The sequence below is a fragment of the Nerophis lumbriciformis genome, linkage group LG07 (genome assembly GCF_033978685.3).
Source record: "Nerophis lumbriciformis linkage group LG07, RoL_Nlum_v2.1, whole genome shotgun sequence".
Taxonomy (NCBI): Eukaryota; Metazoa; Chordata; class Actinopteri; order Syngnathiformes; family Syngnathidae; genus Nerophis; species Nerophis lumbriciformis.
The window spans coordinates 34,351,715-34,375,703 of record NC_084554.2 but is presented as its reverse complement, the minus strand read 5'-3'; the positions used below and the strand labels follow the sequence as shown (position 1 = coordinate 34,375,703).

At 39.8% G+C, this 23,989-nt stretch overlaps 1 protein-coding gene across 2 annotated transcripts in view; it reads left to right on the top strand.

Moving 5' to 3' along the window:
- The window catches only part of prex2 (phosphatidylinositol-3,4,5-trisphosphate-dependent Rac exchange factor 2), a 224,888-nt gene that overhangs the window by 179,176 nt on the left and 21,723 nt on the right, over positions 1–23,989 (top strand). For both annotated transcript variants that reach the window (XM_061965408.2, XM_061965407.2), the window contains exons 37-38: positions 14,467–14,533; positions 16,545–16,735. In XM_061965408.2, the coding sequence (XP_061821392.1) occupies positions 14,467–14,533; positions 16,545–16,735 (258 nt within the window). The remainder of the gene's footprint in view (positions 1–14,466; positions 14,534–16,544; positions 16,736–23,989) is intronic.

The following is a 23,989-nucleotide window of genomic DNA, read 5'->3' as shown; positions in this document are numbered from 1 at the left end:
GAAAAGAAAACAAACGGCAGATCAACTGGTCTAAAAAAAAAAGAGGGGGCTATTCAAAGGCTAGAGTATACAAATGAGTTTTGAGATGGGACTTAAATGTTTCTACTGAGGTAGCATCACTAACTGTTACCGGGAGGGCATTCCATAGTACTGGAGCCCGAATAGAAAACGCTCTACAGCCCGCAGACTTTTTTTGGGCTCTGGGAATCACTAATAAGCCGGAGTTCTTTGAACGCAGATTTCTTGCCGGGACATATGGTACAATGCAATCGACAAGATAGGACGGAGCTAGACCGTGTAGTATTTTATACGTAAGTAGTAAAACCTTAAAGTCGCATCTTAAGTGCACAGGAAGCCAGTGCAGGTGAGCCAGTATAGGCGTAATATGATCAAACTTTCTTGTTCTTGTCAGAAGTCTAGCAGCCGCATTTTGTACCAACTGTAATCTTTTAATGCTAGACATAGGGAGACCCGAAAATAATACGTTACAGTAATCGAGACGAGACGTAACGAACGCATGAATAATGATCTCAGCGTCGCTAGTGGACAAAATGGAACAAATTTTTGCGATATTACGGAGATGAAAGAAGGCCGTTTTAGTAACACTCTTAATGTGTGACTCAAACGAGAGAGTTGGGTCGAAGATAATACCCAGATTCTTTACTGAGTCGCTTTGTGTAATTGTTTGGTTGTCAAATGTTAAGGTGGTATTATTAAATAAATGTCGGTGTTTAGCAGGACCGATAATCAGCATTTCCGTTTTCTTAGTGTTGAGTTGCAAGAAGTTAGCGGACATCCATTGTTTAATTTCATTAAGACACGCCTCCAGCTGACTACAATCCGGCGTGTTGGTCAGCTTTAGGGGCATGTAGAGTTGGGTGTCATCAGCATAACAATGTATTTGCGTATGATGTCGCCTAGCGGCAGCATGTAAATACTAATGAGTGCAGGGCCAAGAACCGAACCCTGGGGGACTCCGCACGTTACCTTAACATAGTCCGAGGTCACATTGTTATGGGAGACGCACTGCATCCTGTCAGTAAGATAAGAGTTAAACCACGACAAGGCTAAGTCTGACATACCAATACGTGTTTTGATACGCTCTAATAAAATATTATGATCGACGGTATCGAAAGCAGTGCTAAGATCAAGAAGCAGCAACATAGATGACGCATCAGAATCCATCGTTAGCAGTAGATCATTAGTCATTTTTGCGAGGGCTGTCTCCGTAGAGTGATTTGCCCTGAAACCAGATTGAAAAGGTTCACAGAGATTGTTAGACACTAAGTGTTCATTTAGCTGCTGTGCGACAATTTTTTCGAGGATTTTCGAGATAAACGGAAGGTGGGACACCGGCCGGTAGTTTACCATGAGGTCAGGATCGAGGTTAGGTCTTTTGAGCAGAGGATGAATAACCGCTTTCTTGAATGCTAGGGGAACAGTGCCAGAGGAAAGTGATAAGTTTATAATATTTAGCACTGATGGACCTAATAATACAAAAAGCTCCTTGATAAGTTTCCCAGGAAATGGGTCAAGTAAACATGTTGTTTGTTTTGTCCCATTAACACATCTTAACAATTCCTCTAATGTTATTTCATCAAAGAGAGAGAAACTATTTTGGAGGGCGGTATCCGTTGTAGATACAGTTGTATCTGTGTTAATAGAACCCAGTTGTAGCTGCGATGCATTGTCTTTAATCTCCTTTCTAATGAGTTCAATTTTCTTATTAAAGAAATTCATAAAATCATCTGCTGAGTGGGTGGAGCTACTGGGAGGAGTCCCTTGTTGGGTTAGCGATGCTACTGTACTAAACAAAAATTTAGGATCATTTTTGTTGAGGTGGATGAGATTTGAGTAATATTTAGCTTTAGCTAAGGTAAGCATGTGTTTATAAGTTATTAAACTATCACTCCATGCTTGATGGAAAACCTCAAGTTTAGTAGCACGCCATTTGCGTTCCAACTTTCTACATGATAATTTATGGGCTCTAGTTTCTTCTGTAAACCATGGGGTGCGCCTTTTAGGTGCTCTTTTAAGCTTTAGCGGTGCTATACTATCAATGGTGTCGCGCAGGGCATCGTTAAAGTTGTTAGTGAGGTTATCAATACAGCCGACATTATTTGGGAATGGTGCCATTACCGAAGGCAGTAGGCCAGCAAGAGTCATCGTTGTGGCAGCATTAATGTTGCGGCTGCTATAGTAGTTATTATTATTACTTTGTTGACAATGAGTCAGAACTTCAAATTTTATAAGGTAATGATCGGACATTACTTTAGTATACGGGAGTATCGTAACTTTGGAGGTGGTGACACCCCTGACAAGCACTAGATCTATCGTATTACCGTTGCGATGCGTAGGTTCATTTATTATTTGTGTAAGACCACAGCTATCAATTATAGTCTGGAGCGCCATGCACTGAGGGTCCGATGGGGTATTCATATGGATATTAAAGTCCCCCATTATGATTATATTGTCGGCGTGCGTCACTAAATCAGCAACGAACTCTGAAAATTCACTGATGAAGTCCGAATTGGGTCCTGGGGGGGCGGTAGATAACAGCCAGGTGGAGAGGCAGCGGTGTGACAAACCTCATAGTAAGCACCTCAAACGAGTTATATTTATTATTTATGTTCGGGGTAAGGTTAAAGTTTTTGTTGTATATGAGTGCGACTCCCCCACCCCTTTTAATGGGACGGGCAATATGCGTTCCCGCATAGCCAGGAGGAGACGCCTCACCCAGCGCAAAAAAATCGTCTGGTTTGAGCCAGGTCTCGGCGAGACCAATGACGTCAAGATTATTGTCTCTAATGACCTCATTAACTAATAACGTTTTGGAAGATAATGATCTTATGTTTAAGAAGCCCATATTATAGGTAGTGGGCTGTTTTGAGGAGTTTTTGTTGAAATTATCCGTAGTAGCAATATTAATAATGTTGTGTTTATTATGTGTAGTGCACTTTAAATAATTTCGACCATATCTAGGAATTGATATGACGGGAATTTTCCGATTGTTTGCTTGATGTTGTGATAAACTGAACGCATCATAACTTGCCACCTCAGTAGAGTGCATGTCTACTTCTGATAAAGCCATCACAGAAAAAACATTTCGTGAGTTGTGTATTGTTGTAAAATAGTTGCTATGTGTGCAGGTATTATCCAGCCTGGCGCTAGCTAGTTCTATTTTAACTAACTTCTCACCCGGAGTAGCGCTTCTTTGAGGATTAGCCTTTTGCTTTGTTGTTAGCCCCGCTCGGCATCCCCGCTTCTGCTTCCGCTCACACCGCTTACGTGTCGTTCCGTATGCTATAGTACAGTATATAGCTCACACTGTAGTATACTATAGTACTGTATATAGATTACACTTAAGTATGCTATAGTACTGTACATAGATCACACTGTAGAATGCTATAGTACAGTATATAACTCACACTGTAGTATTCTATAGTACAATATATAGATCACACTGTAGTAAACTATAGTACTTTATATAGATTACACTTTAGTATGCTATAGTACAGAATATAGATGACACTGTAGAATGCTATAGTACAGTATATAGATCACACTGTAGTATGCTATAGTACAGTATATAGATCACATTGTATTATGCTATAGTACAGTATATAAATCACACTAGAATGCTATAGTACAGTATATGGATCACCCTGTAGTATGCTATAGTACAGTATATAGATCACATAGTATTATGCTATAGTACAGTATATATATCACACTGTATTATGCTATAGGACAGTATATGGATCACACTGTAGTATACTATAGTACAGTATATAAATCACACTGTAGAATGCTATAGTACAGTATATAGATCACACTGTAGTATGCTATAGTACAGTATATAGATCACACTGTAGTATGCTATAGTACAGTATATAGATCACATAGTATTATGCTATAGTACAGTATATAACTCACACTGTATTATGCTATAGTACAGTATATTGATCACACTGTATTATGCTATAGGACAGTATATGGATCACACTGTAGTATGCTATAGTACTGTATACAGTTCACACTTTAGTATTCTATAGTACAGTATATGATCACACTGTAGTAAGATATAGTACAGAATATAGATAATACTGTAGTACGCTATAGTACAGTATATAGCTCACACTGTATTATGCTATAGTACAGTATATGGATCACACTGTAGTATGCTATAGTACTGTATATGGTTCACACTTTAGTATTCTATAGTACAGTATATAAATTACACTGTAGAATGCTATATATAGTACTATAGTACAGTATAAAGATCACCTTGTAGTATCCTATAGTACATAATATAGATCACAGATCACACTGTAGTATACTATAGCACAGTATATAAATCATACTGTAGTAAACTATAGTACAGTATATAAATCACACTGTAGTATACTATAGTACAGTATATAAATCATACTGTAGTATACTATAGTACAGTATATAAATCATACTGTAGTAAACTATAGTACATTATAAATCATACTGTAGTATACTATAGTACAGTATATAAATCACACTGTAGTATACTATAGTACAGTATATAAATCATACTGTAGTAAACTATAGTACAGTATATAAATCATATTATAGTATACTATAGTACAGTGGGTCTTGGTTAGTTTTTGCCGCATCCCTCACTTAAAGTGTGCATGAAGAATGCACTACTGACCTGATAAGACGCGATAAGTCCGAAAAGAGAAAGAGATGATACAGTATTTTCTGCTCACAGATTACCTTGTGGTTGTTTGGGCACACTGCAGCTAGTCCTGGATAGTCTCACTCCCCAATGCCTCAGTCACATGCAGGATTCTCACAGGAATGAGGCAAAAATACAACCTTGCCTACTGTACAGTATATGGATCACACTGTAGAATGTACAGTAGTCTGTTCAATGTAGAATGTTCCAGTACAGTATGTAGAACACTGTATAATGCTATAGTATATCAAATCAATTACAATCAAGACATTGAATATGTTTGCATGTGCCGTTTGTTAGACAGAAATTACCCGTTGACCCTCACGGCGACTATCCGTCTCGATTTTTAGTGCCCGACTTGAGGAAGTGCACCTCCCCGTCACAAGTGCGGTGTGTTATTACCAAAGTAAGCGTTGTTGCCGACCATCTTGAACCAATTACATGGGCTGTTATCCCATCACAAGCAAGCTGCTCGTGTTTCAGATGTGGGGCGAGTTGCTCATGAAATAGATTTGTGAGGTGTTAGCAAGCACCTGCACTTTTGGCCTAAAGGTGCTATGTACTGTACAGTCATGGGAAAGAATTAGGACACCACCAAATGGCTTACGCTTCAACTTTGTGAACCTCTACACACAAAAGAGTGAAATTTGTCAAAACATGCACCCATACTTTGTTGCCTCGCTATTACTCTTCCAACAAATACACCACATGGTGGCGCTGTTATTAAACCCTGATATGTAAAACATCCACTTGAACTGAAAGGTGTTAAGATTAATTAGGTACACACCTTCAGGGGACTGACAAGCACACGTGGAACATTTGTGAAAAATTGAATGAAAAATGGCCACCATTAAGCAAAATGTGTAATTGCCCATAAGTCACTGATCATTTGTTTGATTATTAAACATATGCCAACACATTTTCACCACAACCCATAGGGGGCGCCTCACATGTAATTTATTAGGGCTGCGAATCTTTGGGTGTCCCACGATTCGATTCAATATCGATTCTTGGGGTCACGATTCGATTCAAAATAGATTTTTTCCGATTCAACGCGATTCTCGATTCAAAAACGATATTTTCCCGATTCAAAACAATTCTCTATTCATTCAATACATAGGATTTCAGCAGGATCTACCCCAGTCTGCTGACATGCAAGCAGAGTAGTAGATTTTTGTAAAAAGCTCTTATAATTGTAAAGGACAATGTTTTATCAAACTGATTGCAATAATGTAAATTTGTTTTAACTATTAAATTAACCAAAATTATGACTTATTTTATCTTTGTGAAAATATTGGACACAGTGTGTTGTCAAGCTTATGAGATGCGATGCAAGTGTAAGCCACTGTGACACTATTGTTCGAGGGTCCCTGGTTCAATCCCCACCTAGTACCAACCTCGTCATGTCCGTTGTGTCCTGAGCAAGACACTTCACCCTTGCTCCTGATGGGTGCTGGTTAGCGCCTTGCATGGCAGCTCCCTCCATCAGTGTGTGAATGTGTGTGTGAATGGGTAAATGTGGAAGTAGTGTCAAAGCGCTTTGAGTACCTTGAAGGTAGAAAAGCGCTATACAAGTACAACCCATTTATCATTTATTTATTTATTTTTTTATAAATGTCTAATGATAATGTCAATGAGGGATTTTTAATCACTGCTATGTTGAAATTGTAACTAATATTGATACTGTTGTTGATAATATTCATTTTTGTTACACTACTTTTGGTTTGTTCTGTGTCGTGTTTGTGTCTCCTCTCAATTGCTCTGTTTATTGCAGTTCTGAGTGTTGCTGGGTCGGGTTTGGTTTTGGAATTGGATTGCATTGTTATGGTATTGCTGTGTATTGTTTTGTTGTTTTGCTGTATCGATCCGTTGTGGTAAAGAAGGAGCTGAGCCGGAAGGCAAAGCTCTCAATTTACCGGTCGATCTACGTTCCCATCCTCACCTATGGTCATGAGCTTTGGGTTATGACCGAAAGGACAAGATCACGGGTACAAGCGGCCGAAATGAGTTTCCTCCGCCGGGTGGCGGGGCTCTCCCTTAGAGATAGGGTGAGAAGCTCTGCCATCCGGGGGGAGCTCAAAGTAAAGCCGCTGCTCCTCCACATCGAGAGGAGCCAGATGAGGTGGTTCGGGCATCTGGTCAGGATGCCACCCGAGCGCCTTCCTAGGGAGGTGTTTAGGGCACGTCCGACCGGTAGGAAGCCGCGGGGAAGACCCAGGACACGTTGGGAAGACTATGTCTCCGGGCTGGCCTGGGAACGCCTCGGGGTCCCACAGGAAGAGCTGGACGAAGTGGCTGGGAAGAGGGAAGTCTGGGCTTCCCTGCTTAGGCTGCTGCCCCCGCGACCCGACCTCGGATAAGCGGAAGAAGATGGATGGATGGATGTTTTGTTGGATTGATTAATAAAAAATAAAATAATAATAATTAAAAAAAATAAAATAATAAAATTTAAAAAAATAAAAATCGATTTTTTAAAAATGAGAATCGATTCCGAATAGCACAACGTGAGAATCGCGATTCGAATTCGAATCGATTTTTTTCCACACCCCTATAATTTATAGTCCAATACATCATGACTGTACGGGCATTTACAGTGATTGTCAATTTAGTCACAAATACACTAAATAGCGACCTCCGCTCTAATAGATACCGTGCCTCAATGAATCACCAGGTGCATTGTGTTATTTAATTAAAAAATGACAAAATATCCACAATTATCATTAAAACTGCATTGTACAAGTACGGTCCACCTAATACTTTACCCCAAATAGATACATGGTACTCTCTGCAGTTGTGTAAACATATTCATATGAATATATAAATATAATATGTAAATATGACACATGTTATATTTTATATTGCTACTATGGTACATTTTTAGTCTACTTTATGCCTTTTGTTTTCGCCTTGTTTTTGTGCCCTTGTGTGCATTATCCTTTCCATCCTTGTAACTGAGCTACTGTGTGGAACAATTTCCCTTGTAGATCAATAAAGTTTGTCTAGAGTCTAATATTCGGCTTCTTTCTGAGGATGTGACTCAGAGGTATTCATTTATGTCAATTGAACTGCGCTGCTTCACACCTGTTTATTATTCATGAGCGGTGTTTATTTACCTTCTCCAATTAATTTGACTGAAAAGACTCATTCTAGACAAGAATGCATCTTTCTTGGCTCCAAGTCCTGTGCAAGTGTGAATGTGTGCCACGCTTTCATGACGAGTGCCTCTTGCTTGAAGTAAAAGGCTCTGAGATTTTATTTGACGGACTTTAATAAAGTGTAGTGTTCCTATTTTTAGCAGACTGGTGGATTACTGCGATTTGATGGCACACCACACTGCTGAGTTTGCATCACAGGCACTCGCCATCACAAGGATCATGTGGATTTCATACTAAAAAATGGTGTACGCTCCAATCCATAAAGCGTCTTACGAACAAACACATTCAGATGCATTAACGTGTGCGCACGCATGAATCCAAGCACAATTATTTTGTACATCCCAATGAACGTGGAACTCAGCGCACATGTTCGAGTGGCTCGCCCCTCCTTGTCCACGCCCTCATTTAAATATGCAAATCATATTTTAAATTAGACATGTACTTGCGATCCCGCACTCCACACAATCAGAAAACAGAGCGATAATAAAAAAGATTATATAAAAAAAAGAATTTCACCAACAATGACTTGGAGGTTATTATTGCTAGTGTGTAAAATGTTCTCTACTCCATTATTGTTGCAAGTTAGTGCAGCAGTGCACGGGCCGGGGAAAAGTATTACGTTTAAGTAAGTGTAGTATTTCACACTTTATGCATGTTTTTAACATCTGTATACCTTGCACACAGAGACAATCAAGGGCTTGTTTGAAAGATCTTAAAGGGGAACTGCACTATTTTTTTTTAATTTTGCCTATTGTTCGCAATCATTATGAAAGACATGATGACGGATAGATTTTTTTTAATGCATTTTAACTCGTAAATAAAAGTCCGCTGACAGTGGAGCCAATGGGAGGTCCTCTATTCCTCCCACAAAATGCGCCAACAAACCTCCATTTACATTTCGTGACTTGAATATTAACCAAGTATTAGTGATATTTTTATCATAAGCGCTAACGCGGACAAACGGCGCCGTGATCACAAGCATGTGTGTCTATGTTTACATCGATTGGTGAGCTGCTTCCCTGCTGGTGGAAGTTTATTGTAGATCAAAAATAATGCCTCTCACCTTGATAGTAGAAGAATGAGGATGTAATCCGACAAGTTGGTACACTTTGACAGCTAAATTAGACCCGGAAATGTTGAGAACGACGCTAAAAGTCGCTTGGTTTTACCCCCCTTTTCTTCGCAAGGATTATGAGTCATTCTTCATCTAAATGGGACTATAATCATATTTTGTCAGTCGACATCCAGCAGACCTTGTACAGTAAGTGGTGTTTTATTATGTTTGTTGGCTCTCATAAAGTCTGCAGTGAGTAATAATAAGTGATGTTGGGGAAAAAAAGTGAACGTTACAATTAGGGATGTCCGATAATGGCTTTTTGACGATATCCGATATTCCGATATTGTCCAACTCTTTAATTACCGATACCGATATCAACCGATATATACAGTCGTGGAATTCAATCAATCAATCAATGTTTATTTATACAGCCCTAAATCACAAGTGTCTCAAAGGGCTGCACAAGCCACAACGACATCCTCGGTATAGCCCACATAAGGGCAAGGAAAAACTCACCCCAGTGGGACGTCGATGTGAATGACTATGAGAAACCTTGGAGAGGACCGCATATGTGGGTAACCCCCCCCCCTCTAGGGAATTAACACATTATTATGCCTAATTTGGACAACCAGGTATGATGAAGATAAGGTAATTTTTTTTTTTAATTAATAAAATAAGATAAATAAATTCAAAACATTTTCTTGAATAAAACAGAAAGTAAAACAATATAAAAACAGTTACATTGAAACTAGTAATTAATGAAAATGAGTAAAATTAACTGTTAAAGGTTAGTACTATTAGTGGACCAGCAGCACGCACAATTATGTGTGCTTACGGACTGTATCCCTTGCAGACTGTATTGATATATATTGATATATAATGTAGGAACCAGAATATTAATAACAGAAAGAAACAACCCTTTTGTGTGAATGAGTGTGAATGGGGGAGGGAGGTTTTTTGGGTTGGTGCACTAATTGTAAGTGTATCTTGTGTTTTTTTATGTTGATTAAATAAAAAAACAACAAAAAAAAACCAAAAAAACCGATACCGATAATAAAAAAAACGATACCGATAATTTCCGATATTACATTTTAACGCATTTATCGGCCGATAATTTCGGCAGGCCGATATTATCGGACATCTCTAGTTACAATGCGTTTTTTAAATTAATGCGCCGCGTATGCTTAAAACATTTAAAAACATATTAAATGTTATTATAAATGTGCCCGTTACTACATTGTATATATACTTACAACATGTGTATAAATCCTCAATGGCGGTCTGGGTGTTTTTTTAAGCTTGTTATAGGCAGAATAGAGCGACTCCCATAGGCTCTATTGTACGAAAACTTTTGATTGCATTTATTTAATAATGAGAAAGCATAAAAACAAAGAAAAACATATGTGTTCTTGTCTTCCGTAAGAATTGTGCATGATAAGCAAAATTCCCCAAAAAGTGCATTTCTCCTTTAAGATGGTGAATAACCAGAATAATAGGCTCCAGCACCCTCCATGACCCAGAAAGGGATAAGCGGTAGAAAATGGATGGATGAATGGAGAACAGCAAGTCACTAACTTAAAATGTTTAATGATGCTGTAAACTGGGGGGCACATATGCTGAATGTGCATGACGGGATTGATATTAGGACAATTACATAAACAATTACACAATTAAATAAATATTAGGACAATTACAAACCCCGTTTCCATATGAATTGGGAAATTGTGTTAGATGTAAATATATAAACGGAATACAATGATTTGCAAATCATTTGCAGGCCATATTCAGTTGAATATGCTACAAAGACAACATATTTGATGTTCAAACTGATAAACACTTTTTTTTTTGCAAATAATCATTAACTTTAGAATTTGATGCCAGCAACACGTGACAAAGAAGTTGGGAAAGATGGCAATAAATACTGATAAAGTTGAGGAATGCTCATCAAACACTTATTTGGAACATCCCACAGGTGTGCAGGCTAATTGGGAACAGGTGGGTGCCATGATTGGGTATAAAAGTAGATTCCATGAAATGCTCAGTCATTCACAAACAAGGATGGGGCGAGGGTCACCACTTTGTCAACAAATGCGTGAGCAAATTGTTGAACAGTTTAAGAAAAACCTTTCTCAACCAGCTATTGCAAGGAATTTAGGGATTTCACCATCTACAGTCCGTAATATCATCAAAGAGTTCAGAGAATCTGGAGAAATCACTGCACGTAAGCAGTTAAGCCCGTGACCTTCGATCCCTCAGGCTGTACTGCATCAACAAGCGACATCAGTGTGTAAAGGATATCACCACATGGGCTCAGGAACACTTCAGAAAACCACTGTCAGTAACTACAGTTGGTCGCTACATCTGTAAGTGCAAGTTAAAACTCTCCTATGCAAGGCGAAAACCGTTTATCAACAACACCCAGAAACGCCGTCGGCTTCGCTGGGCCCGAGATCATCTAAGATGGACTCATGTAAAGTGGAAAAGTGTTCTGTGGTCTGACGATTCCACATTTCAAATTGTTTTTGGAAATATTCAACATCGTGTCATCCGGACCAAAGAGGAAAAGAACCATCCGGATTCTTATAGGCGCAAAGTTAAAAAGCCAGCATCTGTGATGGTATGGGGGTGTATTAGTGCCCAAGACATGGGTAACTTACGCATCTGTGAAGGCGCCATTAATACTGAAAGGTACATGCAGGTTTTGGAGCAACATATGTTGCCATCCAAGCAACGTTACCATGGACGCCCCTGCTTATTTCAGCAAGACAATGCCAAGCCATGTGTTACATCAACATGGCTTCATAGTAAAAGAGTGTGGGTACTAGACTGGCCTGCCTGTAGTCCAGACCTGTCTCCCATTGAAAATGTGTGGCGCATTATGAAGCCTAAAATACCACAACGGAGACCCCCGGACTGTTGAACAACTTAAGCTGCACATCAAGCAAGAATGGGAAAGAATTCCACCTGAGAAGCTTAAAAAATGTGTCTCCTCAGTTCCCAAACATTTACTGAGTGTTGTTAAAAGGAAAGGCCATGTAACACAGTGGTGAACATGCCCTTTCCCAACTACTTTGGCACGTGTTGCAGCCATGAAATTCTAAGTTAATTATTATTTGCAAAAAAGTTTATGAGTTTGAACATCAAATGTGTTGTCTTTGTGGTGCATTCAATTGAATATGGGTTGAAAAGGATATGCAAATCATTGTATTCCGTTTATATTTACATCTAACACAATTTCCCAACTCATATGCAAACGGGGTTTGTACATAAATGTACTCACCAAGAAGCCACCCACTGTGCACAATTCCAGTTTTTAGTCTGTTCCCAACCATGCTGCTACTTAGGATGTAAGAATCATCCGTTGAACCGGGCCGCATCGCTACAATGTTGCTTCGTTGTATTAGCGTGTCACATATGATCTGTACATTGATCCAATAAAAATGTTTCCTGTTGACATTTACATATTCGTCCTTTAGTCTGATGGTGATTGCTACGATTACATTAGAAAAAAACGTTTGTTGCTTTAAATTGCGCTTTAATGTTGGCCTGTTGTATGGGAATATAAAAAACTGGCAATAATTGAATGTGTTTTTTTGCACCACTATGTATGCTTTTATATCCATTCGTGTAATTTCACATGAAGGGTGTGTTGAATTGTTCGTATGTCTCTGATGTGCACATCAGGCCGTCTGAGGAGGTGTTTGACATTTCTTTATATAAACAGTTACCCAGCATCACCTCTGAGTGTCGCCAAAGTATCCACAGCATTTAGAAATGTGCGTACGACAGCCATGGAGTTGGCGTGATGCACGGCACATTTACACGTTCAGTTTGCTCTTGATACATCTCAACTTTGCCATGAAAAGGGCGTACGCCAGGTTTTTGTGGGTACGTACTTTTAATGGGAGCCTATTATACTAAACAAACTTTTCTGACCTGCTGGTACCTGTTTTTGTGTATTTAGGGATCTGCATAAGTCCGAAAATGTGGAGATGTTAATAAAACAATCTTGCCTTCCTTCATACTTCCTCCAAACGAGCCGTTTGGAATTTGCCCCACGAGTGATGTTTTTCCAACACGGCTATTTCCATATATGGTAAAGTTTCACCCCAAGAGCATTGCACGAGTCCGCCATGGTCGTCCGACATTGTAGTCAATAATTTCCTTCTTTTTCTCTATCGTCTTGTTGTGCGGCAGACTGGCTCGTACATGCGCATGCATCCTCCGCTGCTGCCATTTCTAATGCAAAGCAGTGTAGAGTTCGAACTTATATCTGTCAGTAGACTCGCTATGGAAACGCTAAAAACTACAACATGGCTAGCAGGGAGAAAACACAGTCAAAGTGGAGGCACGTAAAATAAGGCCGCCCATAAAATTGCAAATCCTTATGAGACGGTCAGAAAGTAATTTAACGATGGTCTGTCAATTTTGACCCAAAAAAGTTCATCCTCCGTATATTCAGCTAGATAATGTTGTGAATCCTCATTTGTCTAGAAGTAATCATCTGTAGTCTGTTACCAAGTCTGCCATGATAAGAACACACATACCTTTGTTTCCGGAAGTAGGAAAACATATTTGTTGCCGAAAGTCGGAAGTGCGCTGCTATGGAAAGAAGTTCGGGTATTGCTTAAAATGACCAAAACACGGAAAAAATTATATATATTTCATATTTTTATGAACTTACAGTGTGTATACAAAGCGTTTCAAAGTTGCTTTAGAGCAGGGGTCCCCAAACTTTTTGACTCGGGGGCCGCATTGGGTTAAAAAAATGTGGCCGGGGGCCAGGCTGTATATATATGTATATATACATTGTCTTTATAATCCGTTTTGTCATTTAACATCAATTAACATTGATGTTCATCAACATTTAACATTGTCACGTTATCGATGGGAAAATTCATTTTTAAACAATATGATTTGCCTGAGCGGCTAGGAGACACCCAGAGTAACAAGCGGTAGAAAATGGATTAGAAAGGAAAGATTAAAAAAATAAAGAAAAATAAAGAAAAACTTACTTGGGACTTCCTGTGGGCCGGATTTTGGATGCTGGGGGGCCGGATCCGGCCCGCGGGCCGTAGTTTGTTGACCCCTGCTTTAGAGTGTGAAATGGTGACTCCTAATCATCTTTAAAATCCTAAAACAAAAAACCCTAAGTTTCTGTCTGTCATAATGATTGTCAACAATAGGCAAAATAAAAAAGTGCTGTTCCTCTTTAATACATGAGGCCCCTGCTCTATGAATCTTTGACTCACCGCTGCCCCCTGTGGAACATCAAGGAAAGAACGTCCAATATGAACGTCTGACGGGAGGCATTTGGAGCGAGGCCCAGGACAAGATGATGAGTCGGTTTTTTTTCTTCTGCTAAGCTCGTCCCTCGCGAGATGGAGGGGCGCCGTCATAACAATAATAATAACAATAAGCAGGTGGCCTACTTTTCCTAGAAAAGCAACAGGATGACGTGCAAGCGAAACTGTTTGATGCTGCTTCATCTCCTAAATGTCCAGCAGACTAACTCCATATGTGAAATGTGGTTCCTCTCACAGGGCTTTCTACATGGATCACTCCAACATGTCTCCAAGCTCTGCACCCAAGGCTGCCCTCATAGACAAGGTGAGATGACATCATGGAAAAAGTCATCACAGCAGATAGCTTTATTCGTGTCAATAATGGGATTCATGATGGTCGTATCCGCGACTAACAAATAAGATTGATTTATTTTGTCATACATTGCATGATGCTAACTTTTTTTAATGAGGATTTAAAAGTAATCCGTTTCCATTTAGTCTGTTTGAGCACCAGTTGTGATAAAAAAAATACTCAAATGTGACTTCACAATACTATAATACTAATACAATACCTACCCATGTACACCTAGCACTTCACAGTAGATAGCTTTATTTAAAACAGGCTTTGCTACACATCTTGAAATAAAAATACTTTTGTGTTTAGATAATCTACTAGATTTTTTTTCTAAATTGATTACACTTCCTTGTGGTCTACATGACATGTAATGGTGGTTCTTTGGTCAAAATGTTGAATAGATTATGTTTTACAGATCATCTTGTTTACGTGGCTCACCTTCGGCAGCCAGCGTCTTTTCTCCAACATCTTTGTTGTAGCGGTGTAGCGTGCAAGAACGGGAGTGGAAGAAGTGTCAAAAGATGGAGCTAACTGTTTTAATGACATTCAGACTTTACTTAAATAAATTAGCATCTCCTCATTATTGTGCCCCATGAAAAACCGTCCGACTGGAACTCTCTAATAACTAAAGTTCCTTGGGTGAATAATGTAAACTCACTATACCGGTATGTTTTAGCGCTTTCATGGCGAGTTTACTGACAAATGTAAGTAAGAACGTTACACTACTTTATATTAGAAATGGCAACAGCGGAGGATGAATGTCCCATAACAAGAAGATAGAGAAAAAGAAGAAGCTTATCGACTACAGCATTTCCACGGACTACAAAGGCGGATGCGCGCAAATTTTCAGGACTTATGCAGATCCCAAATACAGATCAGCAGGTACAAGAAGGAAAAAAAAAAAGTTGCCTTTGCATAATATTGCAAAACAAAACACCAGATATGTCTTACCTTATACACACCATAATAATACTCGTATGTTGAAACACAGCACAATCCATCAAGCGGTGCGACTTCATAGCTTACCGAAGTCGTACTAAAACATTTTGATGGATTTTTGAGCGCTGTGTGTAATGTTCTACATTTTCAATGGAGCATATAAAATGTTGGTGTCTCCCTGAGTCATATTGCAGTCTACACATGTATCTTATGTGTGACTGCCATCTATCTACTGGTCACACTTATCATTTCACCATGTACCAAATAAAATAGCTTCGAGGTCGGTAAGCACAACCAAAAGGATTCCGTACATTAGGCATACCGGGTTATAAGGCGCACTGTCGAGTTTTGAGAAAATTAAAGGATTTTAAGATTTTAAGTCCGAAAAATACGGTATGTGTGTGTGTGTGTATATATATATATATATATATATATTTTTTTTATATCCCCCGGGGGAGCATGTCAGAAAATTATGAATGTAACGTATGTGAAATAAAAAAGTAGATAAAATACACAATTAGCGCTCATAGACAAACAAGTCATTACCATTAAAGCCACTCACACACAAAATGCAGTGTTCCCAGATTTCAGTGTCAAGGCTAGATTTTGGACTACACACTTTCAATATACTATTGTGGGTTTACTATGAAATATTAAATACATTTATATTTTAATATAATATATAATATAATACACATCATTCTAAATTGTAATAAACTGTATATAAAATGATACAAATGTTATTAAATAATAACTCAACTAATTTACTTCAACCAATGTCAACAAAACTTAGAGTTGTGGTGCACAGGCCAAAAAAGACTCAAATAAAATTGAGAGCAGATTGAGAATTGTACTTTCACTTTTCAATTTTGTGGCTATGACCAAGTCTTGCAGTAACTCACCACATCCAGCAGATGGAGCTAGAGTGAAATAAGATTGATTTGTATTTTTCCAAATAAAAACCCAACATTCTAAGCTACAATGAAAAGCTATTTGCCGTGTGCTCGATAACGATGTCCTTCCCCTTTGTGTTCCCCCGCAGCTGATGCGGCCCCTCAACGCTCTGGATGAGCTCTACCGCCTGATGGAGAGCTTCATCAGCTGCCGCCGCACCGCCGCCTGCCAGTACACCGCCTGCGGGGCGTCCGGTTTGGGCCTCCTGACGGTGGCCTCGGAGCTGTGCTCGCGCCTGGGGGCCACGCACATCGTCATGTGCAACAGCGGCGTTCACCGGTGAGTGAAGCCATCCCCGCTCCCTCTCCACGTCGCTCGCTGCGGCGGTATGCCTTGAACTGAGTTACCTTTTTCATCCCCCTCCTCGCCTACCTCTCAGCTTCACCACCGTTCTTGGCTTTAATTAGCGGCAGGATATTTCATGCTGGTCCTAATTGGGTGCCGTTTGTTCCTCAGACTGGAGGAGGGGCTTAAGAGTAGAAGACGGGTCACACATGTATGGCTGCTAATTTGCCCCCAAGCTGAGCCACCATTCATCAACTGACAGGGACAGAAATATCCTGATCGTTTGTCACCGCTGTTCATCTTTCATGTGTGCTCCTCCCATCCCTCCCTCCTTCTCTTCCTCCTCTTCTTCCTGCCCTCCATGACAGTTTCCATATCTTTTTGTCTCGCTCTCATGCGCCCGCTCCCACGGCGAGGGCTGGTGACTGATGGCTTGATAAAGTCACGCGTCTGCTCGCCTGATCTCTAATAGAAAGTTTCTGTTGCCGTGCACTTTATTAACCCAAAGTGGAGTTGTGTGTGTGTGTGTGTGTGTGTGTGTGTGTGTGTGTGTGTGTGTGTGTGTGTGTGTGTGTACAGTCGCTCACACAAACAGCTTGAATGTACTGTCACCCTGCACATGACAGCCAGGAACTTTCTGGGCCTGACTTGAATACTTATGCCATAAAAAGATAAACAACTTTTCAGCTTTTAAAGCGTCTTCATCAAAGCTGGTCAAGGTGAGGCGAATCTCGCACGTGAGAGACCTTAAACCAGCACGTGAGTTCGGTTTGAAGTGATGCAAAATATGACTAAAAACAGCACAGCCCTCTTGTTATATAGAGGATCTTTGGCAAGCGTATTTTTGAAGTATGTCCTGTCATTTAGAGGATCTTTGACAAATGTTTCTTTGTCTGTAAGAGAAGAGCGCTCTTGTTGTATAGAGGATCTTTGACTAATGTTTTTGTAGAAGGTCCTTAAAACTTTTGTTTTATAGAGAATATCTTACTTGCGTTTTTTGCAGTAGGTCTATAAAAATTGATGAATACTCTTGTCACATAGAAGATCTTTGACTAGCTTTTTTGCAAAAGGTCTTCACAAACAGCAGAGTGCTTTTGTCATATATAGGATCATTGACAACCACATTTCGCAGTAAGTCCTGAAAAGCCATAATGCGCTCCTGTCATTTAGAAGACCTTTAACTATTTCTTCGATTAGATCAGTGGTCCCCAAAGTACGGCCGGATCCGGCCCGCCACCGTCCAAAATCCGGCTCGCGGGAAGTCCCAAGTTTAAAAAATAAATAAATTACGAAAAAATACAATTAAAAAAAAAAAAAAATATATATATATATATATATATATATATATATATTTTTGTATTATTTTATTTTTTTTATCTGTCCTTTCTAATCCATTTTCTACCGCTTGTTACTCTCGGTGTCTCCGAGCCGCTCAGGCAAATCATATTGTCTAAAAATGCATTTTTCCATCGATAACATGACATCATCGCGCTCGGAATATATATATATATATATATATATATACTGTATGTATATGTGTATATATATATATATATATATATATATATATATATATATATATATATATATATATATATATATATATATATATATATATACATATATATATATATATATATATATATATACAGCCCGGCCCCCGGCCAAATTTTTTTAACTCAATGCATGCGGCCCAAAGTTTGGGGATTCTGCATTAGATCCTTAACAGAGAAGTCTTGTTGCATAGAGAATCTCTTACGCGCATTATTTTTGCTGTAGGTCCATAACAATTCATGAGTACTCTTGTCACATAAATGATCTTTGACAAATGTTTATTGCAGTCAGTTCTTGACAAATAGAAGTGCACTCCTGGTCTATAAATGATCTTTGACCAGCGTTTTTTGCAGTAGCTCCTTAAAACCAGATGAGCACATTTGTCACACATAGGATCTTTGACTAGCATGTTTTTGCAGTGGATCCTTTAAAAATAGGAGCGCACTTCTGCTGTATAGAGGATCTTTGACTAGTGTTTTTGCTGTAGCTCATTAAAAACAGCAGATTGCTCCTGTCACACAGAGGATCTTTACTGGTGTTATTTAAAAATATTTATTGCACTAGCGCTTACAAGAAGCAAGCTCTTTTTGCATAGAGGATATTTGACGAGTGTTTTTGCAGAAGGTCCTTAAAACTTTGGTTTTATCGTGAATCTCTTACTAGCATTATTTTTCTGTAGATCTATAAAATTGGGTGAGCACTCTTTTCACATAGAGGATCTTTGACTAGTGTTTATTGCAGTGAGTTCCTGAAAAGTAGAGGAGCACTCTTGACCTCCAAACGATCTTTGACTTGCGTTTTTTGCAGTCGCTCCTTAAAAACAGCAGATCGCTCTTGCCACACAGAGGATCTTCAATGGCGTTTAAAAAAAAAAAAAAACGCAATAGCTCTTTAAAAATAGAAGCAAGCTCTTGTTGTATTGAAGCTCTTTGAGAAGTGTTTTTGCTGAAGGTCCTTAAAACTTTTATTTTATAGAGAATCTCTTACTAGTGTTATTTTTACTGTAGGTTCATAAAAATGGATGAGCACTTTTGTCACATAGAGCAGTGGTTCTCAATTGGGGGTACGCGTACCCCTGGGGGTACTTGAAGGTATGTCAAGGGGTACGTGAGATTTTTTTTAAATATTTTAAAAATAGCAACAATTCAAAAATCCTTTATAGATATAAATAAAAACCTATCTTTTTTTCCAAATAGTTCAAGAAAGACCACTACAAATGAGCAATATTTTGCACTGTTATACAATTTAATAAATCAGAAACTGATGACATAGTGCTGTATTTGACTTCTTTATCTCTTTTTTTCAACCAAAAATGCTTTGCTCTGATTAGGGGTACTTGAAAAAAAAATTCACAGGGGGTACATCACTGAAAAAAGGTTGAGAACCACTGACGGAGGATCTTTGACTAGTATTTATTGCCGTCAGTTCTTTAAAAAACGAAGAGCACTCTTGACCTATAGATGATCTTTGACTTGCATTTTTGTCAGTAGCTCCTTAAAAACAGATAAGCACTCTTGTCACATAGAGGATCTTTGGCTAGGGTTTTTTTTTTGCAATCGTTCCTTTAAAAATACAAGAGCATTCTTCTTGCATAGAGGATTATTGACTAGGGTTTTTGCAGCAGGTCCTGAAAACTTTAGTTCTATAAAGAATCTCTTACTAGCGTTTTTTGCACTAAGTTTATAAAAATGAATGGGCACTTCTGTGAAATGGAGGATCTTTGACTATGATTTCCTTATTATTTTTGTTTATTGCAGTCCGTTCTTGAAAAATAGACTCTTGGCATGTGGCAATCTTTGCCTAACGTTTTTGGAGATAATCACTCTTGTCACATTTTGGATCTTTGACTAAAATTTTTTTTTTACAGTACCGGTAGCTCTTTAAAAACAAAAATTAATACTCTTGTCACATAGAGAATCTTTGACTAGCGTTTTTTTTTTGCAGTCGACCATTTAAAAATAGAAGAGCGCTCTTATTGTATAAAGGATTTTTAACTCGTTTTTTTGCAGCAGATCCTAAAATATGTTGCCACAGATCTTTGACTAGTGTTTTTGCTGTAAGTCCTTCAAACAGGATTAGGATTTTTACTTTGTGGGAGATCCATAAAAAAGAAGAGCACCTTCAATACACAGAGGATCTCTGACAAGCGTTTTTGCAGTAAGTCCTTAAAAACACTATCATAGTGCGCTCCTGTCAGCGAGATGATCTTTGACTAGTGAATATAGTGTAGTTACTTCTAAACAGTATAGCGCTTGCCTTAATGGAGGATCTTTGAACATGGGTAAACATCCTGCTTATTTATTGTATTCATTAATGAGTTTATGACTTTATTTAAAATATTTGTTTATTTATTTCTACAACTTATGCAAATAAATAATCAATGTTCTCTTTTTTATGCTTTTACAAGAGCAATATATGTCTCAACATGGAGCATATATTGTAGATAGAGCCAGTCTTCAATAGCTAGCATGTGGTACTGACTTGACCCACTGTTGATGCTTTTCCATCGCTAAAGCAAGTAGTATCCAGCACCATATGGTTGTAACATTTGAAAATACACAATTCAACGGTGGCAGAGGGGTTAGTGCGTCTGCCTCACAATACGAAGGTCCTGAGCAGTCCTGGGTTCAATCCCGGGCTCTGGATCTTTTTGTGTGGAGTTTGCATGTTCTCCCCGTGACTGCGTGGGTTCCCTCCGGGTACTCCGGCTTCCTCCCACCTCCAAAGACATGCACCTGGGGATAGGTTGATTGGCAACACTAAATTGGCCCTAGTCTGTGAATGTGAGTGTGAATGTCGTCTGTCTATCTGTGTTGGCCCTGTGATGAGGTGGCGACTTGTCCAGGGTGTACCCGGCCTTCCGCCCGATTGTAGCTGAGATAGGCTCCAGCGCCCCACGCGACCCCGAAGGGAATAAGCGGTAGAAAATGGATGGATGGATGGACGATTCAAATTTACCAAGAATAAACATCCATTTAATGTTAGCTTACTAGCTATCAAAACTGCAGTTTTCAACTCCACAGTCTCCACTTTGCTGCCTGCCCTAAGTATTCTTAGATAAAATTTGCCGTGGTTGACTTTCGGAGTATTCCTGCTTTTATTTTCTGCATATCAGTTTGAAGAGTAAGAGACGGCTGTCTAATAAGAACAAAACCTAATCCCTACTGGGTTTAAAAGAAAACAATCCACTTTACTTCTTGCGCGCATGTTTCTGCTATCAGCGTCTTTTGTTCCTTTTCTTTTGTTCCTTTTCTTTTGTTTCTTTTCCTTGATCACTTTGGACTCTGCATGAGCATAAGTGGATTGGAACAGCGTGAAATAAATCACCTCCGCAGCCTTAAGGAAGAGAGGACGCATGCAGCTTTATGCTACTCCTTCATTGTGCTCCAGCGAGCCAGATATTTAAAGATCCACTATTCTTTCGTCTTTATATCAGTCTGAAAATATGATTTCTTCATGCTAGATTGTTAAATTTATTACTTTCCACCATGCTCCTAAAATTAGAATTAATCTCATTTAAAGTTATGGGCTGTAAAGTATTCCAATTTTTGAGGACCCCATCAAACTCCCCCCCAGGGAGTGTACGTCAATGACACAACAGCAGGAAGTGTTGGGACTTTGGACAGTTCAATTTGCAGTGAAAAGACTCAGGATCGATAGACTAGCACAGCTTGTTAAGCTGGAAAGGTCACCCAGCTACCTTGACACCTGTCACCAGCACTCACACACTGTCCTCACATTCTCTACGTGTGTGTGCATGTGTGTGTGTGCGTGTTAATCAGTGTGAACACGCGCACACTTTGCTGTGACTAAAGACTCACACACTGGTGCCAACCGTCATTTCACACACATCATACACTTATGGGAACGAGTGTAGCGCCGCCTCACAGATGTACTGACATATCTTTTTGGAATCTTCAGTCCCGAGGAGGGGCGGACTGCTAATGCTTTTCATTTTACTGGAACGGGAGTCGATTTTTTCCCAAAGCACTCCCTGAAGAGTGTGAAAATATTAGCACCTGCCAAACGTTCATCATGACAGGACACACGAAAATCAGCAACATTTTGGTTAGCATGTGCCACTTTTTGTGGACTTTGGCCATTTCAAGAAGCAACTCGTCTTAGGGTGTTGGCCCGATCGTCTTTGAAATTGGAGCCTGTGTACTAGACGGATGGTAGATGATAGATTGCATAGAAAGTGCGTTTTCACCGTGGAGCTTGGTGGCAAAGTTTGGTGATTCCCAGTCAGTCTTGGCGCTAGGAAATTTCAAAATGGGGTCCTAGGGACCCCATCAAGTTATAAGAATGGAGTCCCTCAGTAAATTTTTGGGGTCCCACTTTTTTGTAAACGTTTTGAAAACAAATGATACATGTATGCATTATCCTGTTATAGCTCACATTCTATATTGTGTTTTGGAAAATTTTACGTTACAAAAGAAAACATGTTTTTATGCATATGTAAATTTATTCAGTTATAATGGCAGCACGGTGGTGGAGGGGTTAGTGCGTCTGCCTCACAATACAAAGGTCCTGGGTTCGATCCTGCGCTCGGGATCTTTCTGTGTGGAGTTTGCATGTTCTCCCCGTGACTGCGTGGGTTCCCTCCGGGTACTCCGGCTTCCTCCCATCCCCAAAAACATGCACCTTGGGATAGGTTGATTGGCAACACTAAATTGGCCCTAGTGTGTGAATGTGAGTGTGAATGTTGTCTGTCTATCTGTGTTGGCCCTGTGATGAGGTGGCGACTTGTCCAGGGTGTACCCTGCCTTCCGCTCGATTGTAGCTGAGATAGGCTCCAGCGCCCCCCGCGACCCCGAAAGGGAATAAGCTGTAGAAAATGGATGGATGGATGGATGGATTACGTTAAAAACATAATCAGAAAAAAAACATGTTTTTATGCATATGTAAATTTATTCAGTTATAATGGCAGCACGGTTGGAGAGGGGTTAGTGCGTCTGCCTCACAATACGAAGGTCCTGGGTTCGATCCTGCGCTCGGGATCTTTTTGTGTGGAGTTTGCATGTTCTCCTTGTGACTGCGTGGGTTCCCTCCGGGTACTCCGGCTTCCTCCCACCTCCAAAAACATGCACCTTGGGATAGGTTGATTGGCAACACTAAATTGGCCCTAGTGTGTGAATGTGAGTGTGAATGTTGTCTGTCTATCTGTGTTGGCCCTGTGATGAGGTGGCAACTTGTCCAGGGTGTACCCCGCCTTCCGCTCGATTGTAGCTGAGATAGGCTCCAGCGCCCCCCGCGACCCCGAAAGGGAATAAGCGGTAGAAAATGGATGGATGGATGGATGGATTACGTTAAAAACATAATACAAAAAAAAAAACATGTTTTTATGCATATGTAAATTTATTCAGTTATAATGGCAGCACGGTGGGAGAGGGGTTAGTGCGTCTGCCTCACAATACGAAGGTCCTGGGTTCGATCCTGCGCTCGGGATCTTTTTGTGTGGAGTTTGCATGTTCTCCTTGTGACTGCGTGGGTTCCCTCCGGGTACTCCGGCTTCCTCCCACCTCCAAAAACATGCACCTTGGGATAGGTTGATTGGCAACACTAAATTGGCCCTAGTGTGTGAATGTGAGTGTGAATGTTGTCTGTCTATCTGTGTTGGCCCTGCGATGAGGTGGCGACTTGTCCAGGGTGTACACCGCCTTCCGCCCGATTGTAGCTGAGATAGGCTCCAGC